This window comes from Schistocerca cancellata, chromosome 6 (genome assembly GCF_023864275.1).
Source record: "Schistocerca cancellata isolate TAMUIC-IGC-003103 chromosome 6, iqSchCanc2.1, whole genome shotgun sequence".
NCBI classification, from domain to species: domain Eukaryota; kingdom Metazoa; phylum Arthropoda; class Insecta; order Orthoptera; family Acrididae; genus Schistocerca; species Schistocerca cancellata.
This window is the reverse complement of record NC_064631.1, coordinates 266,934,996-266,956,520: the sequence shown is the minus strand read 5'-3', so window position 1 is coordinate 266,956,520 and position 21,525 is coordinate 266,934,996. Positions and strand designations below refer to the sequence as shown.

At 42.1% G+C, this 21,525-nt stretch overlaps 1 protein-coding gene across 1 annotated transcript; it reads right to left on the bottom strand.

The window, feature by feature from the left end:
• Positions 1-402: 402 nt before the first annotated feature.
• On the bottom strand, positions 403-17,415 carry LOC126088282 (ejaculatory bulb-specific protein 3-like). The gene is made up of 4 exons (XM_049906411.1): positions 17,385-17,415; positions 17,129-17,301; positions 8,512-8,647; positions 403-599 (listed from the first exon to the last, which is right to left on the bottom strand). Exons 1-4 carry the CDS (start codon positions 17,413-17,415, stop codon positions 403-405), a joined length of 537 nt encoding a protein of 178 aa, XP_049762368.1.
• Between the last annotated feature and the right edge of the window lie 4,110 nt (positions 17,416-21,525).

Sequence of the window (21,525 nt, the reverse complement as noted above, 5' to 3'; positions counted from 1 at the left end):
CTGAGAGGTTTTGGCTGCGTTTAAACTTGCAGTGAAGCTTTCGCAGTAGTTTCCTAACTTTGTTGTTTAACCACGGTGGATTTCTCCCGTCCCTCACAGTCTTACTCGGCACGTACCTGTCTAAAACGTATTTTACGATTGGCTTGAACTTTTTCCATAGACACTCAACATTGTCAGAGTGTCAGTTTTGATTCTTGAGACCCATAAGTGCAAATGACGCTGATTTTAATATGAAATGTTGCTTCATCACTGAGGTGAAAGCAGATCGTTTCTGTCTCACAGAACAAACGAGTTTAGGAGCTCCATGTATTTCCGTGTTTGTGGGTAGGTCGAAATGGTCTTTTACATTATAGGGTAGGTGATAGATTTATTGAATATAAGAGTTACAAGGCATGATGAGGATTAGTGGTGGATGCTGTACTCGGCCCAGGACTTGGCGTACTTCTTCCTGTATTCTCCAGATGGGTCGTACTTGTCCAGCAGCTTCTTCATGAGGTCTGGGTGGCGGCGCGAAATCTCTCCGAAGAAACCTCCGATCTTCTTGTGTTGTGTCTCAGTGCACTTGGCGCAGTCTGTACGCACTATTTCGGGCAGCACCTCTGCAAAAGAAAATACTGTTAAAATCATCGAATTTTGTTGTGCTTCGGGATGGAGACCGGTTTTGAATGTGCAGATTGGGGTGAGCAGTGCGTTAATTGTTGACATAGTCGCTAGGGTCCTCAGGCGTCAAACACAACTATTCCTTAATTTTTCTGGAAATACTACTACGTCATCTCAACAGTTCTGCCACATCATCACATTCCCAGATTCAAAACTTGTTGTTTGACATCAGGTCTGAAGTATCAAGGCTGTAGCCAACGACAAAAGATGAATGACAGATCCCAGGCGTTTTAAAACATAGCCATTTGGCTAATTGAGTATACTACAGAAGAAACTACGCCATCAAAGAAAAACTTAGGTACCAATCAAGATGCTACGTCTTCTTATGGGGAATCATCAAATGTCAAGAACTTAATGGAACATTGTTGAAGTAAATAGTGGGCCATGTTTTACAGGTTTACTTTGTTACGAGGACGTTTAAATGTCTGACAACAACAGGATTACGGAGAGAATTATAAGATGTACTACATTAAGTATTAAGTGAAGAATTTAGGTTGTTTAAATTACAGATATATTTAGTAGTACCGTATCTACTAGGAGAATTAAAGGTTTTAAGTTCTTTTATTTCCTTTCAAAACGCGTAAAATACGTATCGCACATACATGATCTTAGGCCTAATTTTTCGGGTATACAAGTTTTGATTTTTAACTTTAGTTTAACTGTATTACGTTACTATATTAACATTATACACGAATATTAGTGTTCCACATAACTTTAGTGGCTTTTGTGATCAGTAGTTAATAGAATATTATTGTTATTGCCTAAATAAATTTTGTTAAAAATATTTAAACAACCATGAGCAAGAAGTGTTTGAGCTGCTGTACGAAAGTCAGTTCTGGCGTTCTGTGCAGCTGTTGTGGGGGATGTTTGCACTGGGGTGACGATAGTGCCATGGGAATCGGAGAAGTGAATGGGTCTCTTTCATGGTATTGCAGATTATCTTCAAGGCATAGGAAATAGCGGAACGGGAAGGGAACATTAGAGCCCATCAGGCTTAACTGGATAGTGCTAGGGAGGAACTGATGAGGTTAAGGGCGGAGGAGGGTGAAGACAGGTGGGAAGTGATAGCAAGGAACAGGGGCCACTGAAAGAGAACAGTATCAGACAGTTTCATCATTGGCACAAACAATAGATTTGCCTTGTTACCTCAGTCTGAACTAGATGAAAGTGTATTCAGCACTCAACAGACTTTCACTAGGGAACCAACTGTGGCAAAGACCTATAAAGTAGGAGGAAAGTTCTGTTTTCAGGTAGTGGCCATGAAAGAGGTGTAGGCCAGATTTTGCAGGAAAAATTAGGTGACAGGTACAAAGTCACAAGTATTTTCAAGCCCAGTGCATGACTTAGCCAAGTGATAGAGGATGTAGCATGATTGTGCAAAGGTTTTACAAAGCAGGATAATGTTGTGGTAGTGGGTGGAGCGGGAAACAGTATTGATGGCGACCAGGGCTACAATATTAAGTGTGACCTAGTGAAAATAGCATCTGCAACGAACCATACGAATGTTGGCTTGGTTCCTGCTCTGATGCGGTATGACTGGCCCCAATTGAACAGCTCTGTCAGGAAGGTCAATATGAAGCTAGATCAGCTGCTTCGGTCTGCTACTTTGTCAAGCATTGGTTTGGTTCCTACTGATGGTATTGGTAGGTGGGACTTCACAAGACATGGCCTGCATCTCAGTAGGAAAGGGAAGGGTAAACTGGCTGGGATGATAGCAAAATCTTTAATTGGGGGCACTGGAACTCATGGGAGTAAGTTTTTAGGCTAAGATCAGTATCCAATCATCCTACATTGGTTGAAATCAAGCTTCATGAAAAGTTCAGACAGGCAGGTCCTAGGGATGTGAAAATATCACAAGATTCTAATAACAGTACAGTGAAAATAATGTTAGTATGTCACAAGATTGACATATAAGTACAGTAAAAATAATGTTAATATATTGCATCAGAATATCAGGGGATTAAAAAACAAAGTAGATAAGCTTCTAGTTTGTACATAAGATTTAGAAACTGAGGATGGAATAGATTTAGTATGCCTGTCTGAGCATCATATAGTCACAGGTATGGAAATGGTAAATGTAGGTGGATATAAGCTTTCAGCACATATAACTAGAGTCACTATGGAAAGAGGATGTATGTTAAAATCAGTCATAGTGTGAAAAATTTGGAAACTAAAAAAATTTGCGCAGACCAACGCATAGAATCATGTGTATATGAGCTGAAACTAAATAAAGGCACTTTTATAATTGTAGCTGTTTCCCCATTGGGAAATTTTCAACTATTGTAGAAAAACGTGGATTATTTGTTGTGCATCCTGTCAGAAAAAGGAAACAAATTATTGTTTGTGGGGATTTCAACGTAGATATTCTGAAAGAGTCAGATAGAAAGCTTGACCTAGAAGTATTACTTGGTTCTTTCAATTTGACATCAGTTACTGATTTTCCTACTCGGGTGGTACAGGAAATCAGCACACTGATAGATAACGTTTTCATAGACGAAGATAAATTTAATTAAATAAAAATTTTCCTGTTAAGCGTGGTCTGTCTGATCATGATGCAAAGCTAGTTACAGTATATGATATAGCTCTATACAGTAATGCAAAACAGTCCTCCAAAATAGTGTGTCCCATTAACGATTTAACACTTCCAAATTTTAGGGAAACCTTGCAACAGACTGGGATGAGGTGTACAGGGAACATGATGCTAATTTAAAATTTAACCCATTTCATGTGTACCTTTGAGAGTATATTTGAAAACAGTTTCCTAAGAAAACAGTGAAATATAATTGTAAAAGTCATGGCTTACTAAAGGGATAAAAATATCTTACAAACAGAAAAGGGAAATGTATCTTATAGCTAGGAGGAGTCATGACCTCAAAACAATGAAACATTATAAAAACTACTGCACTGTATTAAGAAAAGTTTTAAAATAGTTCAGACGTATGTCCTTATGTCTGAGATTAGCACATCTGATAATAAAATTAAAACAATTTGGAATACTGTGTAAAGGGAAACAGGGCAACTGAGAGCACAGGAAGACACGTTCCACATCATTACGAAATGTCGTAGTCATGATCTATGAAAAAAGGATTAATTTATGTATGTACTGAAAATTTATCATAAATCATATCACGACAAATATGCGCACTTCCGCAGCATATGTAACTCCTAAAAAGGCTGTACGTAGGGATGTCTAAATATATAGCAATTGCTTTTCCGGTTTAGGCCTACAGATAACTACCTCACCATCGTACAGCTTGTGGATAAAGATACAGGTAAAAGAACACTTGTTGGAAAGACATGCAGAGAAGACGATCTTTCGCCAAAATCCATCCTTGATCCAAAAAAGTTAACATTTCGAAGCTGTTTACATTTTTTTGGTATATACAGACGTTTAAGAATAGACTCGAAGGAAGGAATCTTATAATTATTGACCAAATAAGACACTCTGCAGTGAAAACTGTCACTAAAACATAGGGTCGAGATTTAGCTTGTTTTCATACGATTTGAAATTTTCATAACATTTTCCCTCTCCCTTAGTTCTCAATGTCATCAGAAACTCAAGAAGTGGGGTCAACTGTTTCCGGACGCATCTATCAGCAACCTTTAGTAGATACGCTTAGGTCATGACACTGACACTTCAGGACGGAATAATAGTTACGAAAACTTTTCCAAACAGGTGGCTCAATAACCTTATACCTTAGTGGCAAAAGGAGGCGGCGGTCTTCCAGTCGACAATTCTCAACTTCCTGGGAGAATAAAAGTGTGTGTAGGGCCGGGAGAAGATTTTATCGCGAAACTAAAGCTGTGAGGGCGAGACGTGGGTCACTCTTCGATAGCTTGGTCAGTGTAACACTTCAGACGTTCTTGGATATTTCAGTCGGTAGATCAGATCTTTGCCCGCGAAATGCAATAGTTGGAGTCTGGAGTTCCGGTATCGTAGTTTCATTCTGCCAAGGAGTTTCAGTATCAAAACTGTTCGGGAAGCACATAGAATTCAGAGGCAATGGGATTTGGTACTAATATTTTCGTTCGTGTACTGCTCAGGTTTATAATGAAATACGGGAAGACATTACATCTGTCTCATCCTGAAACTTTCGCTCCATAAAAATATAAACACCAAGAATAATAAGCCACCGCTTACGAACGCCAAATTCTATGTGGAGCATTCCAGTAGATAATTAGATATAGAGGCCTACTGGGTGGAAACTAGTGCATAAATTTTATGTTGAAAGGTAATAACAAGATTTCCAATAACATCATTTAAGTAAAATAGTTCCAAACATTGGATACATGTGTAAAATTGGATAATTCACGTTCGTAGACAATGTCATTCAATACGAAACAAGCTATTACGCTAATAGATTTGAAGAAATATTAGGGTGCAATTGCCTTTAGAATAAGTTAACTAAAGTCAAAACATAAGCATCGATTGGCTGAAGAAGGGCCAGGAAGTGTGGTTCTGACATTAACTAGGGAGTCATCCCGCCTCGTACATCTGTCCGTAGCGAACTGTCATAAGGTGAGTCGAATAGCGTAGACAGAATGCCATCTTCCACTGTACAAGACTTGAGGCTAGGAAAGGAACAGATCAATTAGCGGTGAATGATAGTGGTAATTAGGCATTTACTTGTGATTAACTGAGTACGAGAAGTTAGAGCGACGTAATGTCTCTTGCTGGAAGCATTGCGAGAGTAAGTTCGCGGCGTATCCTACGACATGGAGAAGTCCACTGATATAAGCCACTCTGACGAAGGGCAGATTGTTATGGTTCGACGCCGCGGAAAGAGCATCTATGAAACGGCGAATATGGTCGGCTTTTCACGTGATTAGGTCGTGAACCGGTACGGAAACTGTTTGAAGGTTGTGAAAAAAAAAAGGTTCAAATGGCTCTGAGCATTATGCGACTTAACTTCTGAGGTCATCAGTTGCCTAGAACTTGGAACTAATTAAACCTAACTAACCTAAGGACATCACACGCATCCATGCCCGAGGCAGGATTCGAACCTGCGACCGTAGCGGTCGCCCGCCTAGAGCCGCACGACCACTCCGGCCGGCGAAGGTTGTGAAACTACGGTTACACCACAAGCTGATGGACGTCCACGTTCCACCACATAACGTGGAGCTCGGAGATATCTCGCTCTCCGGGCACAAGTGTTTCGGAGCACGGACACGCCGTTACCGGTATTGGACCGTGGATCAAGTGGAAGCTTGTCGCCTGGTCTGCTGAATCACATTTCTTGTTACTCCAGGTCGATGGTCATGCCTGGATATACCGTCATCAATCCGAAGGTTCATCGCACCAAGATTACCGCCTAGCGCGCTATGGTGGACTTCCTCTTGGGTTTCCATAGGATCTGTGGTAACAATTGACGGCACCATCACAGCTGTGGACCACAGTAACATTATTGCGGACCGCCTGTATCTCTTTACGTTTGATATCTTTCCCGATGGTGATGGCATCTTCCAGTAGTATAACTGCCCGCATCACAAGACCAGAATCATGCTACAGCAGTTTTAGCAGCAAGACAGTGAACTCAAATTGGTATTTTGGTCATCAAATAACTATGAAAAGACACCAACTAAACGCATCTGTGACTCTTCAGGGTGCCAGCTCCGCCACTACATATCTGCAGCCCGTGATTTACAGAAAACTCGTGGGCAGTGCGTAGAGATTTGGTGTCATAAACCTTCACAGACCCAACTAGGACTTTCAAAAATCTTTCCACGCACACTTCCATATTACGTACCAACAGTGTACGAAAAGAATACTAAACAGCTGGTGACAAAATTTTGGCTCGTTAGGGTGTCTACTTGTGAGATTTGCAATTTTTAACGGTGATAACAATGAACAACTGGACGATAGAGTAGGCCTCTGACTAGCGGAGTGGAATGTTATACCGCCATTACTACAGTCATTAGGCGAGCTTGAAGATGTAATAGAAATGAAGCTGAGTTAGCACCATGAGTGGTGTTTTAGTGTAAAGTGTTATGCTTTGGTCAACCAATTAATATTCCTTCTTTCATTTAGAGACAGTGTGTGTAGTATTTTGAGCTGATATATGTTCCCGGGCAGCTTATTGATTGGTTGATGATACACAGGGTGGTGAGGAATAAACTGAAAAACTTGTAAGGGAGTTCCAGATTAGGTTATGCTAATAAATAATTGTTCATCTGATAACTCGATAAGCTGCGCTGTTCCGGAGTTAATTAGCATTGTAGTTAGGTAATGAGGCGCAGATTATAGCGCAGGCTTTGCCTCGAGTTCGATACTTACTACCGTCCCATGTTCAACTTTTGTATCGCTCTCTTCTCCGGTTTTAGGAAATGAAACGATGAACACGTTTGGCGACACCTTCTCTGGCTCGCACAACGCCCTGATTGACTAATTTCTATACTAATGAAGTCGGAAACGGCGCAACGTTTGGAGTTTCATTCTTAAATGTTGTTTCTCAGCACAAGCTACCATGGAACACTTTTACTAGCTTGTCAGACTGTTACTGACCGCCCTCTTTAATTGAGAACTACAGAGCAATTCTACATGCCTGAAGGAAGAACTAATGCTTGTGATTGGTAAACAATGTTCCATTTTAATCGATCTAATTGTTCTGTTTTTACTAGTCCACTGATGATAAAAGTGTATAGTGTGACAACGGTGATTTCTTCAGTGGGTATATCTGTGTGCATCCTGTGGCGTGTAATAGAACATTATTATATGAAAGAGAAACCACAGCCTCCCAAGATATGAGGTGATGTATAAAATTGTAACCCCTATGTCAACTTTTCGTTGTGCTTTTGCTATAAAGCATTTGCTGAAATTAGTTCAGTTTCTTGTACAACTTATTTCTTGGCCTCTCTACCGTCAGTACAGAAAGTAGAAGGTCATATTGATAATCCTTCTACATCTTAGATTAATATGCTCCAAAACTGTACTACTTTTGTTCGGTATTACTAATATTCTCTGTTTTAAATAGTTTTCCTGGATTTTAACGAGTAACACCAAATGGATTTGGGTGTTGCTAATAAGGCGTAGCTATTGATCGGCATCCATATGCTGCATCCTTAAATAGATGATGCATGATCTATAATGGAATCGGTGTCTACTGAACATTCGTTTTAAGGAGTTCGATCTTTTTAAAAGAAGGATTCTTAACCAACGCAAATACTGGTGTTGATATGCGTTTATTTCTTTCCACAGCAACACATCACTCTGTTAGTGACGGGCCAACTTCTTATTCCTTGTCATTAACTGTGCCGATTTTTATCGCCACCCCGCTATCTAGAAAATTCCGCTTTCTCTTCTTGCTAACCACGTATAACAAATAATATTAGATTATTCACAAAGGAAGAAGATATATAGGTGGCCTGGCGTTGCGTTACAGCGTAAGGGGATAAGCTGCACAGCTAATCAAATGTGCGTGCCTCGCAAAAGCTTACTGGTACCGCAGTAAACCAGGATTTCTCCAATTTTACGCTGGGGCCAATAAGCACTGTGTATTCTGGGAGAAGAATTAATTTCTTGTATGGAACCAGAGTATGGTCTCGGAGGTTGTTCACTGTGCACAACATAGTTCTTGTAGTATCAACCACAGTAGACAGGAATTTCAGACTGACTTATACCTTTATCCCAACCCATATATTTCTTTCTAAGCAAACTTATTTAAATTCGGGGAACACTCATATTCCAATCGTCATTGCTCCATTGGGGTCCCGTTACTGCAATCTGCAGCTACGTGATTACTGAATACAGACTCACTGCATCCACGGCACGGGCCTCATTTTAAGTGTGTGAGCTTGTGGTGTGGGCTATACCATCCTACTGGGTAGCGGAGTGTAGACTACGATGGGGCTCACCCTTGAGCGCCTTCCCGGCGGGTCTGCACGCTGCGTCTCCTTCTTCCAGCAGGCAGCGCATCGCATCCTGGACTCGAGTTTCATCCGACAGCAGCTCCTTCAGGTCCAGGCTGTCGAACGTGGCCGGGTACTTCTCCTGCAACACAGCACTCCACTCGCTGTAACCAGAGGACTCATGGCACGCTCACTAATTCGTATTTCCGAAAAAAACTGTCGATATTGCCCGTACCCTTCCAAATTACCATCGTGGCAATCGCTTTAAACTGTAGCTCGGGAGCCTCTTGGGGTTCTGGAGCCACCTTCTTCCCGAAACTGTTTCTAGCACCTTGCCAATGCTCCACCTCACTTAGTACATTTCTGAAGTCTTCCTTAATGAGTTGTTGAAGGCATATATACTAAAATTAGGATTGGTATGTGTGTATGCAATAAATGTTTGCTAAGTCTGTACATAAATTACACGATTAATTTTATATGTACAAAAGGTGAAATAGTCGTTAACGAACACATCCCAAAACTTTGTCACCTAACTCGGGTACAGCACCAGAAGATGAAGAAGAAGAAGTAGAGGAAACTTAAAAAACGACAGCGGAAATTGATCGTTGATACTGTCACTTATATTTCAAACTACACTCCTGGAAATTGAAATAAGAACACCGTGAATTCATTGTCCCAGGAAGGGGAAACTTTATTGACACATTCCTGGGGTCAGATACATCACATGATCACACTGACAGAACCACAGGCACATAGACACAGGCAACAGAGCATGCACAATGTCGGCACTAGTACAGTGTATATCCACCTTTCGCAGCAATGCAGGCTGCTATTCTCCCATGGAGCCGATCGTAGAGATGCTGGATGTACTCCTGTGGAACGGCTTGCCATGCCATTTCCACCTGGCGCCTCAGTTGGACCAGCGTTCGTGCTGGACGTGCAGACCGCGTGAGACGACGCTTCATCCAGTCCCAAACATGCTCAATGGGGGACAGATCCGGAGATCTTGCTGGCCAGGGTGGCACGGGATACATGCGGACGTGCATTGTCCTGTTGGAACAGCAAGTTCCCCTGCCGGTCTAGGAATGGTAGAACGATGGGTTCGATGACGGTTTGGACGTACCGTGCACTATTCAGTGTCCCCTCGACGATCACCAGTGGTGTACGGCCAGTGTAGGAGATCGCTCCCCACACCATGATGCCGGGTGTTGGCCCTGTGTGCCTCGGTGGTATGCAGTCCTGATTGTGGCGCTCACCTGCACGGCGCCAAACACGCATGCGACCATCATTGGCACCAAGGCAGAAGCGACTCTCATCGCTGAAGACGACACGTCTCCATTCGTCCCTCCATTCACGCCTGTCACGACACCACTGGAGGCGGGCTGCACGATGTTGGGGCGTGAGCGGAAGACGGCCTAACGGTGTGTGGGACCGTAGCCCAGCCTCATGGAGACGGTTGCGAATGGTCCTCGCCGATACCCCAGGAGCAACAGTGTCCCTAATTTGCTGGGAAGTGGCGGTGCGGTCCCCTACGGCACTGCGTAGGATCCTACGGTCTTGGCGTGCATCCGTGCGTCGCTGCGGTCCGGTCCCAGGTCGACGGGCACGTGCACCTTCCGCCGACCACTGGCGACAACATCGATGTACTGTGGAGACCTCACGCCCCACGTGTTGAGCAATTCGGCGGTACGTCCACCTGGCCTCCCGCATGCCCACTATACGCCCTCGCTCAAAGTCCGTCAACTGCACATACGGTTCACGTCCACGCTGTCGCGGCATGCTACCAGTGTTAAAGACTGCGATGGAGCTCCGTATGCCACGGCAAACTGGCTGACACTGACGGTGGCGGTGCACAAATGCTGCGCAGCTAGCGCCATTCGACGGCCAACACCGCGGTTCCTGGTGTGTCCGCTGTGCCGTGCGTGTGATCATTGCTTCTACAGCCCTCTCGCAGTGTTCGGAGCAAGTATGGTGGGTCTGACACACCGGTGTCAATGTGTTCTTTTTTCCATTTCCAGGAGTGTAGAACTCTGCTGCGTTACATATACACATGCTGTGCAGACACTTACTGTGACTCTGTTTCAATTAATATAAATATAGACCCATCGTAAACAGTAACTAAGTTTTAAGTTCCTCTACTTTTTTTTATTATTGACGACGCATTTTTGAGGCTTTCCTCCTTCATCACCTGCTGGTTTCCTGGTTTAGGTCTAGTTGCATTTTACTTGGAAAATCATCGATGAAGAAATATGTAGGTTTTAAATTTATCGTTTTTTGTTCAGAATTCTTTTGGTGGATTCCAAAGATGAAATATTCCCTGAATATTAGTTGCCTACCTTTCTGGAGGGCCATGCATTTTGACGTAACACTTCAGACTTTACAGACATCACTAGAGATGTTACACGCACCTAGCGTTTCCTCGTTAAGAGAGGTATTACATAGTTTATCTATTTATGAAGATGTTAACTTTTTACGGTTTCTTACGTTAAAGAGTAATGTGTTTAGTCTGTTTTTCAAATATGTCATCTATTTAATTAAAAACACTAAAGCGTATGACACAATTTGAATTTCGAATGCTACTGGATAAACTTACTCGGTTTGTAATTTGATATGTTTGCAAAAAAAGATTTTCTACAAAAAGAGGATCTATAATAAATAAAACTAAGTGCAATCTGTTGCATATCATGGGGTTTGAGAGAAGAAGCATGTTTCGTTAGGTCCTTATTACTTTTGTGTGTTCGTTGTCAATCGTTTCGTATGAATGACAGCGCACTGTCGTTTTTGGTTTCTGTGTACTGCTGAGCTTTCCTCACACTTTTACTTTATGCCTTTTGATTGTGCATTCAAAATGGTCAGTCAGATATTGATGTCTGTCGTTTTGTGTTCAGCCTGGTGCAGAAGGATTCCAACAGTTCACTTACTGTAATTATTTCGTGGAAGGGCTCCATACGCTCTAATACGCTCTCCCTGTGTCTAATATACAAGTTGTGACAACTATGCTGAAAATTATACACTCAAGCCTTAATAGAGTTTACGTTGTTTGCTATTTGCGTATGATGGATTAATGAGTTACTTTTGAACGACACACTGATGTTGACCTCACATTTGTTCAGGATCCTAGGTATCTGGTAGCAGATGGGTCCAATAAATGTAATACTATCGCGTGGTATGGGACTAATAAATGCAATACTATCGCGTGGTATGCTGCTATTAAAGTTTTACTCTGTCGTCAGTTGCAGATGCAGCTATTACGGCGTGACGCCTGTGTTCCAGTCGGCGAAACCGCGAACTGCGCCACTGGTGGCGCAACAGCCGACTGGACCGCTCTCCCTCCCGACCTACAACACTCGTACGTCAGTGTGTGTATATGTATGGGTACCTGGCGCCTCGCCGCTGACCCACACTGACTTGCTGTTTTCCAAAGCCAAGTACGGCTATCTGGTTTGCATACAGCGTATCTTTGCAGCCAGTGTACTTCTGCTAGCCGGTAATCACTACTTCGCATGGAGATACAACCAGTGCTTTTTTTTTTCTAAAAGAACGTTTGAGGGTACTCCGACATTGGATATATCCAGCAAAAATTACTTATAACTGAAGCATGGTATACCACCCGTATGCTTTCAGCCATGAGGTCATCAACATGTAGAGCTAAAAAAAAAGAAGAAAATGGTTATGGACTCTTCAGTTGACTTTACAGCTCAAATGAAGCAGGCGATACCGACGAACACCCAAACATGCAAGAGAATGGGCTATCGAACACATCAGTTTACATCGCCTCAAATGAAGTATGCGATTCCCATCAACCCCTGAACAATAAAAGAAAATGGTATCGTACACTTCAATTGACCTATAATACACCTCAAATGAAACAGCAAACGGAACGGCAAACGCAAACGAATCAAGAATAACAAAGCAAAGATGGCAATGAATCACGGAAGATCACGGTAGCGGGACTGTAGACATCTATCAGTAGCTCGTCTTTGAGCGTATGCATATCCGTTTAGCACTACCATCGCTCACTATTAGCGGGAGAGGGCACTACATGCTTGTCGACCTGGCTGCCAGCGATTCAGTTGTCGAGAACGGTTGCCGCAGCTTCGAAATGCTGGAAACAGTCAATAACATCGCTTTTCCCACCAAAAATTGCACTGGTGTCGTTCGTATTGCAATTACCAACCAGAAAAAATGAAATAAAAAATTTACGTACGTGAAATAAATCTTTAGCACTCTTCCAAGTTCTCAACATCGTAAAAAAATTACTTTGTCGACAAAATGTTTAGGCGTACGCATCCGCCAGCGTTCCCCCAGAAAAATAGCACTGGATATAACTAATCTTCACTATAACGATATTTGCTTCAACAAAGTGCCGTCAACACGAACAAGAGGTGTCCGAGACGTGCAAGCAATGGCACCCCATACCATCATGCTGGGTGATACGCCAGTATGGCGATGACGAATACACGCTTCCAATGTGCGTTCACCGCGATGTCGCCAAACACGGATGTGACCATCATGATGCTGTAAACAGAAACTGGATTCATCCGAAAAAGTGACATTTCGCCATTCGTGCACCCAAGTTCGTCGTTGAGTACACGATCGCAGGCGCTCCTGTCTGTGATCCAGCATCAAGGGTAACCGCAGCCATGGTCTCCGAGCTGCTGCAAACGTCGTCGAACTGTTCGTGCAGATGGTTGTTGTCTTGCAAACGTCCCCATCTGTTAACTCATGGATCGAGACGTGGCTGCACGATCCGTTACAGCCATGCGGATAAGATGCCTGTCATCTCCACTGCTAGTGATACGAGGCCGTTGGGATCCAGCACGGCGTTCCGTATTACCCTACTGAACCCAACGATTTCATATTCTGCTAACACTCATTGGATCTCGAGAAACGCGAGCTGCAATGTAGCGATACGATAAACCGGAATAGCGATAGGCTTTAATCCGACCTTTATCAAAGCCGGAAACGTGATGGTACGCATTTCTCCTCCTTCTACATCTACATCTACATTTATACTCCGCAAGCCACCCAAGGGTGTGTGGCGGAGGGCACTTTACGTGCCACTGTCATTACCTTCCTTTCCTGTTCCAGTCGCGTATGGTTCGCGGGAAGAACGACTGTCTGAAAGCCTCTGTGCGCGCTCTAATCTCTCTAATTTTACATTCGTGATCTCCTCGGGAGGTGTAGGTAGGGGGAAGCAATATATTCGATACCTCATCCAGAAACGCATCCTCTCGAAACGTGGCGAGCAAGTTACACCGCGATGCAGAGCTCCTCTCTTGCAGAGTCTGCCACTTGAGTTTGCTAAACATCTCCGTAACGCTATCACGGTTACCAAATAACCCTGTGACGAAACGCGCCGCTCTTCTTTGGATCTTCTCTATGTCCTCCGTCATCCCGATCTGGTACGGATCCCACACTGATGAGCAATACTTAAGTATAGGTCGAACGAGTGTTTTGTAAGCCACCTCCTTTGTTGATGGACTACATTCTCTAAGGACTCTCCCAATGAATCTCAACCTGGTACCCGCCTTACCAACAATTAATTTTATATGATCATTCCACTTCAAATCGTTCCGCACGCATACTCCCAGATATTTTACAGAAGTAACTGCTACCAGTGTTTGTTCCGCTATCATACAATCATACAATAAAGGAACCTTCTTTCTATGTATTCTCAATACATTACATTTGTCTATGTTAAGGGTCAGTTGCCACTCCCTGCACCAAGTGCCTATCCGCTGCAGATCTTCCTGCATTTCGCTACAATTTTCTAATGCTGCAACTTCTCTGTATACTACAGCATCATCCGCGAAAAGCCGCATGGAACTTCCGACACTATCTACTAGGTCATTTATATATATTACACGAGCCATCACAACAACATTTCACCAGGCAACGCCGGTCAACTGCTGTTTGTGTATGAGAAATCGGTTGAAAACATTCCTCATGTCAGCACGTTGTAGGTGTTGCCACAGGCGCCAGCCTTGTGTGAATGCTCTGAAAAGATAATCATTTGCATATCACAGCATCTTCTTCCTGTGGGTTAAATTTCACGTCTGTAGCACGTCATCATCGTGATGTAGCAATTTTAATGCCCAGTAGTGTATCAGAGACAAAAAGGCATCATGGATGCCCAGCTGCAGACCTATATTTTACGAATGTAACTTATTAATTGCGAATTAGAGACTCCCTTCTCGTATTGTCTTATTAGAAATACATTTTATTTGTTTGAAAGTGTTTATTAACTGAATAATATGTATACAGCATTGCCAAAGATAATGACTGTAGCCATTGCGGCAGTCCATTACCTCGTTCTGTCGTACAAGTTGATTTTTCTGAATGAATTTACTTACCTAGACGATAAACATATTTGACATTGTCGCCTTGAGTTGTGATTTATCTATCGCTACTACGACCTAACGTGCTTGCTGTAGTTGAAAATGTTAGTCGACCTGCTATTATAGGTTACGTGGCCCTGCTGACACTCCCTGATCTCTGAGGTTGTACAACCCGGACAAAATTTCTGAATGCAAAACATAGTATATAAGGACGTATCATAAATTCATGATTATCATTTCACGTCGTTCGATACATTTTTAAAGATTTTTCTCTTCATTTCCACAACTACCCTCATCCCAACGAGTACATTCATTTAAAATACTGCCATTATTGAAGACTATAAAAGTAACAAAGTTATGCACAGGTCCCTTGGTTGACGTTTAAAGTGATAATCAGCTTTCAGTAGTGGCGATGGGAATTCAATACGTTTTATAAGTGTTTGGTAGTATCCATACATCAGACTTTCGCTGCCTTTCTTAACATAACAGTGGGCATCATGATTACAATGCCACTACTTACGTACCACGCACCTAACCACTAAAGGGGCGACGGGCGGAGTGGACAGTCGTGTTTGTGCTCCTCTACGACTCAGACACCGTACGGTTCGTGCAACCACAACGTGTAGATATCCGTAGAGAGGCCAGACTAGCAGATGGTTCCGGAAGTAGTACAGCAACGTTTCCATGTAGTTGCAGGAGCAACAGTCTGAATGACTTATGGTGGTATCTGACATAAGCCAACAAGGAGTTGCTATGTTGGTACTGTGATTGGCTGAAAAGGACGGGAGTCTACAGCCATTATATTTTCCGAGAACATGCCGCTTTAATGTAACGTTTATTGGTCATGGTAGCCCCTTTGATAAAGTAATGTGGAGGTAAAATAGTTCCCCACTAGGAATTCCACATGAGGACTACTGAGCTGGTCGTTGTCATTAAGAAAAACAAAACCGTCGCTCTGTAAGTCGAAATAGGGAGTGTCACACACCTTAAACGTAGAGGTGTCCGCAGATCGACGACTGGAACAGCTACATAGGTCTTCGCACTGAATACCATAACAACAAATTATGTCTTAGCTTACATCACTATTGTCGCTAAATACTCCTTACGGCGGAAGGGCGAGAATACATAACAGAACACCAAAACAAGTGCGTTTACAGGAATCTCAAAAGTAGGAACTACAGCACGTTCTCAAATCAGAATGCCTAAATGCCTACCAGTGAATGTGAATGAACTACGACCTGAAATATGGAAGTAAAAATCGAAGAAAAATCAAAGGACAAGTCTTTAATGAAGGTGTAAAATTCAGAACAACATGGAAATATATCTGAATATGGAAGCAATTTTCGATACCATGATGGAAACGACGCTGCTAGTTTCACAGACTGAATAAAACTAAGTTGTCGTACGACATATTCAGCTGCTGGGTGGTTATAATTAAACTGCAGCTACTCACAGTTCTGTGTGAGCTGTAATTATTGTATGGTAGTCAGACCTGGTAATCATGCTAGTGCGTTAATGTGGAACCTAATTAAGCTGGAAAAAATTAGTTCCCAATTCGGCTACAAGGTGCAACTTTAGCCCTGTAAAATATCTCGCCAACGTTGAAGGCGCTCACATTGATCAAATTATGTAAGCAGGGTTAATAATGTCAACATTATTCCTTTCACACTTGTTTAACATTTTCTGCCCATGTCCTGTTCCTAATCCGTTACATATGGTAACCTTTCTATGCTTCTTGCATTCACAGCGCCAGATTTGTACCTGGTGGCCAGAATTGGAACTAATTCTTTTTCCAGGGTAAATCGGTTCCACTTTAAAGCAACAGGATGTGTACAAAGTGTCGGTGTCGTATGATAATCACAGCTGACACTGGGCCTCTGTGAGAAGATGCACTTTAATTGTAACCACATGGTAGCTTTTGAAGAATACAGCTGAAGTTGCTTACAAACTTGAAGTCATATATTCCGTATTGAAACTACGGCAGTCTAAGAAAGTGTGAAATGAGATATCTGAAATATTTGGGACCCACATACAGTACATTATTGTACGGGAATGGCAGCATGGAGCTTCCGACATTACCCACCAGGCTACTTGTAAACATACTTGAAAAGGAAGGTCCTACTGCAGTTCCTATGTGGAGCACCCAAAGTAAGTTTGCTACCTGAAAGCATTGTCGACAACTGTGTATGAAGAATTGTGGGTGCTTAAGGAAGACTGTGTTTAATTGAAGACTGTGCACTAGAAACGCGGCGTGGCCCTTGGCGACGAGAGGTGATGCTTACCTCGGCGGCCGCGACGAGCGCCAACGAGGCGCAGAGGAGCAGAGCTACGTGACGGTTCATGCTGCTGGTGTCGGTGCTGTGTGCTACCTGTTGTCGACAGTGCCGCAGTGACGGCTGGCGCAGCTTATATGCTGGCCTGGCGTGGCCTGGAGTGGCGGCGTATCGCGCTGGGGCTGCCGGAGAAGAGAGCGGGGGGCGCAGACTGCACACCCGACACCACTGCCTCACTGATCTACTGCGGGCCACGGCCGGTTACCACCTCCACCACCACGGCCGGTGTTCCACATTGATTACAAGCCACGAAAAAGTCTCCTCACTTCCCACTGCCTCACACAATTGCCGAAGACACATCTAGGTTCAAGTATCATCATTGAGCAGTCGTTTTTATTGGTGTGTTCAGGATCTTCCAAACCATCAAAGTAACTTTCGTTTTCTCTAGTCGAATTCTCAGTCTATGTTGTTCCGGCTTTTAGTGTTGCACACCTCAGTCGGTAGGAGAGCAATCCTTATAGCATCACTTTGTTGCGTCTGTCTGTCTCGGTGCCTGTCTGTCACACTGTTAAAACCCCTTTTCTTAGGAATGAGTAGATACATAAAGCTAAAATTTATTTTACGTATTATGGTCTATAGTTCCTGACGGGAAAAAAATTGAAGCTTCGAAGTCAATAAGATCAAAAGATAAGGCCATGTATGTCAGATATTTGGATGTTCGCAAACGCACTCATCAAAACCTATAGGGTACTTCATGTTGACCTGGAAATATGAAATTTGACAAGAAGCAGAATTTCACATAACAACTAAATAAAAAAATTAGAAAATTATTAAATCGGAATTATAACACATGAAAAAAATTCTTTTGGGTTGTTTATTAAATAACTATCTGTCTATTCATCCATCTTTTAAGACCTTTTTTTATCAGCAACAGGTAAACGGATCAATTTGAAATTTGTGAGATATTCTAAGGTCTGCAGGCCTTGGCGGTGTAATTAACGTAAGCTTCAAACTCAATGGAATCAAAAGGTATGGTTATTTATGTCACAAATTTTCGTGCTCACAAACTAGCTCATCAAAACTATAGAGTATCTGCAAGGAAGCAAGGTCTCACTCTACATGCAAAGGAAAAAAGTCCATAATTGGTCATTTTTAATTAAATCATATCACTTCTTTGTCATTTGTTATCCGAATGCCTGCGTGTCCTGTTAAGATCCCCTTTTCTCAGGAACGAGTAGGTGTATATCTTGCCCGCATCGATATCATTAACCATCCAGAAATGTCAAGATACTCAATTTCTGGAATCAATGAAATGTCTGTATAAATAATAAAGTTTGTACCGAACCCTCGGTACGTGAGTCCCACTCGCGCTTATGCGGGTTTACTTATTTGTTTATTTTTCTTTTCTTTCGCAATGCACGGAATGACTCTGTTGACTCATAACCAGCACCGATTCAGAAAATGTCGCTCTTGTCTAAGACAACTGGCTCTTTATTCTCAACAAATAGTGTGTGCTAACATCTCAAGATGGTACTATGTTTCCAGACTTCCCAAGGACGCCTGACAATTTTCATTACAGATGGCTTCTATTCAGTCGGACATCCTCTCAGTTGTCCGACTGGATTCGTGACTTCCTGTTATAACTATCACAGTGGGTAGTATCATGGGAGGTCATCTATTGAAACAGAAATGGTATCTGAGGTTCCCAAATGTAACGTTATAGGCCTTCTGCTGTTCGTAATTATTTAAAGAAATTAACAGACAACCTCAGTCGCCCTATCAGTTTGTCTGGTCTATGTGAATGAATTGCAGAACAATTTCAACAAGATATCTGCACGGTTGGCCCCAAAGAAGAAATAGTGCGAAGTCCTTCTCACGACTACTAATACATTTCATAAAATTTCGGTTATATGTTAAATAACACAGATTTAATGGTTGTTGATTTAAGAATGAGAAAAGAAATTTCGTTATTGTTAGATGACGATCAGTTTAGCTTTAAGAAAAGTGAAGGCACTAGAGAGGCAGTTCTGACGTTGCGATTGATACTGGAAGCAATACTGAAAGAACATCATTCACAATCATAGAATTATTTGACCGGGAAGTGAATTTCAAAATGTGCAAAATGTTCGAAATTCTGAGGCGAACAGGGGTAAGATGTAGGGGCAGACGAGTAATATACAATACGTACAAGCGCCAACAGGAAATAATGGTAGTGGAAGGTCTTCCACTACGAAGTGCTCGGACTAAATAGGGTGTAAGTCAGGGAGGTAGTCTTTCGTCCCTACTATTTAATCTAAACATCGAAGAAACAATTACGGAAATAAAAAAATGGTTCAAGAGTGAGACTGAAATCCAGGTTGAAAGGATTTAAATGATAAAATGCGCTGATGATTTGCTGTGCTCAGTGAAAGTGAAAGGGAATTACAGGATCTTTTGAGTGGAATAAACAGTCCAATGAGTACAAAGTATGGACTGAGATTAAATCGAAGAAAGACAAAAAGAATGAGCAGTAGGAAGAATGGCAAAGACAATACAAATATCAGGAACCCCGAAACAGCCGAAATTAAGGAATTTTGCCACCTTGCAAATAAAATAACCCAGGACGGACGGAGCAAGGAGCACACAAAAAGCAAACTAGCACTGGAGAATAGCACTGGAGAATAGGGCATTCCTAGCCAAGAGACGTCTGCTTCAATTTCAGGAAGAAATTTTTAAGAATGTACATTAGGAGAACAGCATTGTATGGTAATGAAACCTGAATTGAGGGAAAATCGGAACGGAAGTGAACCGAAGTATTTGACATGTAGTGCTACAGAAGAATTAGGTGAACAGAAAAGGTAAGGAGTGGGGAGGTTCTCCGCGGAATCGGTGATCATAAGAACTGGTAATAAGGAGGGCCAGTATGATAGGACATCTGTTGAGACATGAGGTTACTGCTTCCAGGATAAAAGAGAGAATTATAGAGGATAAAAACTGTAGATGCAGAGAGAGATTGGAATACATCCAGCAAATACCTGAAACGGACGCTGCTACATGGTGTCGCATGGAACATCATACCAATCTGAAAAAAATAAAAAGAGAGAGATTGAACTAAACACCTTGATATGATCAATACAGGCGAACTGAAATCACATAGGAAACGTCATGGTAGAGGTAAACCAACGACTATTTATTTTAGAATATGCAACAGAATTACTAAGTAGACTGCACATACTACACCGTTTCGTCCTTTTCTGTATTATTCCTGCACATACAGGATCCTTACAGGGTATGAACGGATAACGTGAGAAAATTTCAAAGAAGGGCAGCACGTTTTGTATTATCACGAAATAGGAGAGATTTGTCACGGATATAATACGCGAATTGTTGCGTCAATCATTAAAAGATAGGGGTTCTTCGAAGTGGATACCGCTTAGAAGGATATCTGCGCTCCCATAACATTAGGCGTGTTTTTATTTCTCTAGTTTCACTGGATAGATCAGGACAGCGTTCCACTTCTGACGCTTTTTCAGGTACATGCTTTACACATCTACGTTTCTCAGACGCAGGAAAAATGTTGGTGGCATCTTTACCCTCTGATATAGCTGTGCAGAGTACAACACGTACACAACGTGAAGGTTCCCCTTTCTGACCCAGGAAAACTAAGGACAAAATTGCATGTTTGCTTCCAGAAGTAAAAGACTGATTTGTATCCCTTGTTAAACGACGAACCAGACTTAAATAAACGACAGATTCCCCCTTGTAAAATTTGCCCTATATTGTTTCCAATCAATATTGCGTAAAAGCCTTTCAAACGTTTGGTGAAAGAAACGGAGTAAGATATTTTAGCTGAAATCGACAACTTCGAAAATATTCTCGAACAACTAAAATTATTTTACTTGGTTGAACTTAAAATAAACGTGAACTTTCCTGATCTGTAATGTTTAGACACTGTTCAGCATTATTTAATTCTTCTGTTCTGTCGACTAATACAATTAATATGACCTTCAAATACACGGGATCTGTGAAAAAAAAATGGAACCTGTTTATTGATTTGTTCCGCAAAATTCCAAAATTTATAAATTCGGGAGCAGGAAGTTATTTCTAGCACCGTTTCTGACACAAGATTTAGTGCAGTCTTGGTGGTATTGCTTCTGGTTGACGAAGAAATCGCTGTCGCTCACAAACCATGCACAATAAAATTCATAAAATTTCGGGCCTGAATTTTTAGTACTGGTGGAAACGTTTCTTTGTAAATTGGCTAAATAAATACTTTCTTCCGATATCTGCTATGTAGTCTGTTACGATTATGTTGGACACTCTCACATCTGTTATTAAAAAATAATTGCAGGTATAGTAAGTTCTGAGGATGAGGCACAGATTTAGCTCATATATGTGTCAGTGCCGCCGGGCTCACACGAAACTAA

Excerpts from the sequence above, each read along its gene's own strand:
- LOC126088282 (XM_049906411.1), bottom strand. The coding sequence starts at position 17,415 with ATGTGGAACACCGGCCGTGGTGGTGGAGGTG. Across the intron at positions 17,302-17,384 it reads CGGCCGTGGTGGTGGAGGTG|CCCCAGCGCGATACGCCGCC; the intron begins GTAACCGGCCGT and ends CTTCTCCGGCAG. Across the intron at positions 8,648-17,128 it reads CGCTCGTCGCGGCCGCCGAG|GAGAAGTACCCGGCCACGTT; the intron begins GTAAGCATCACC and ends GCTGTGTTGCAG.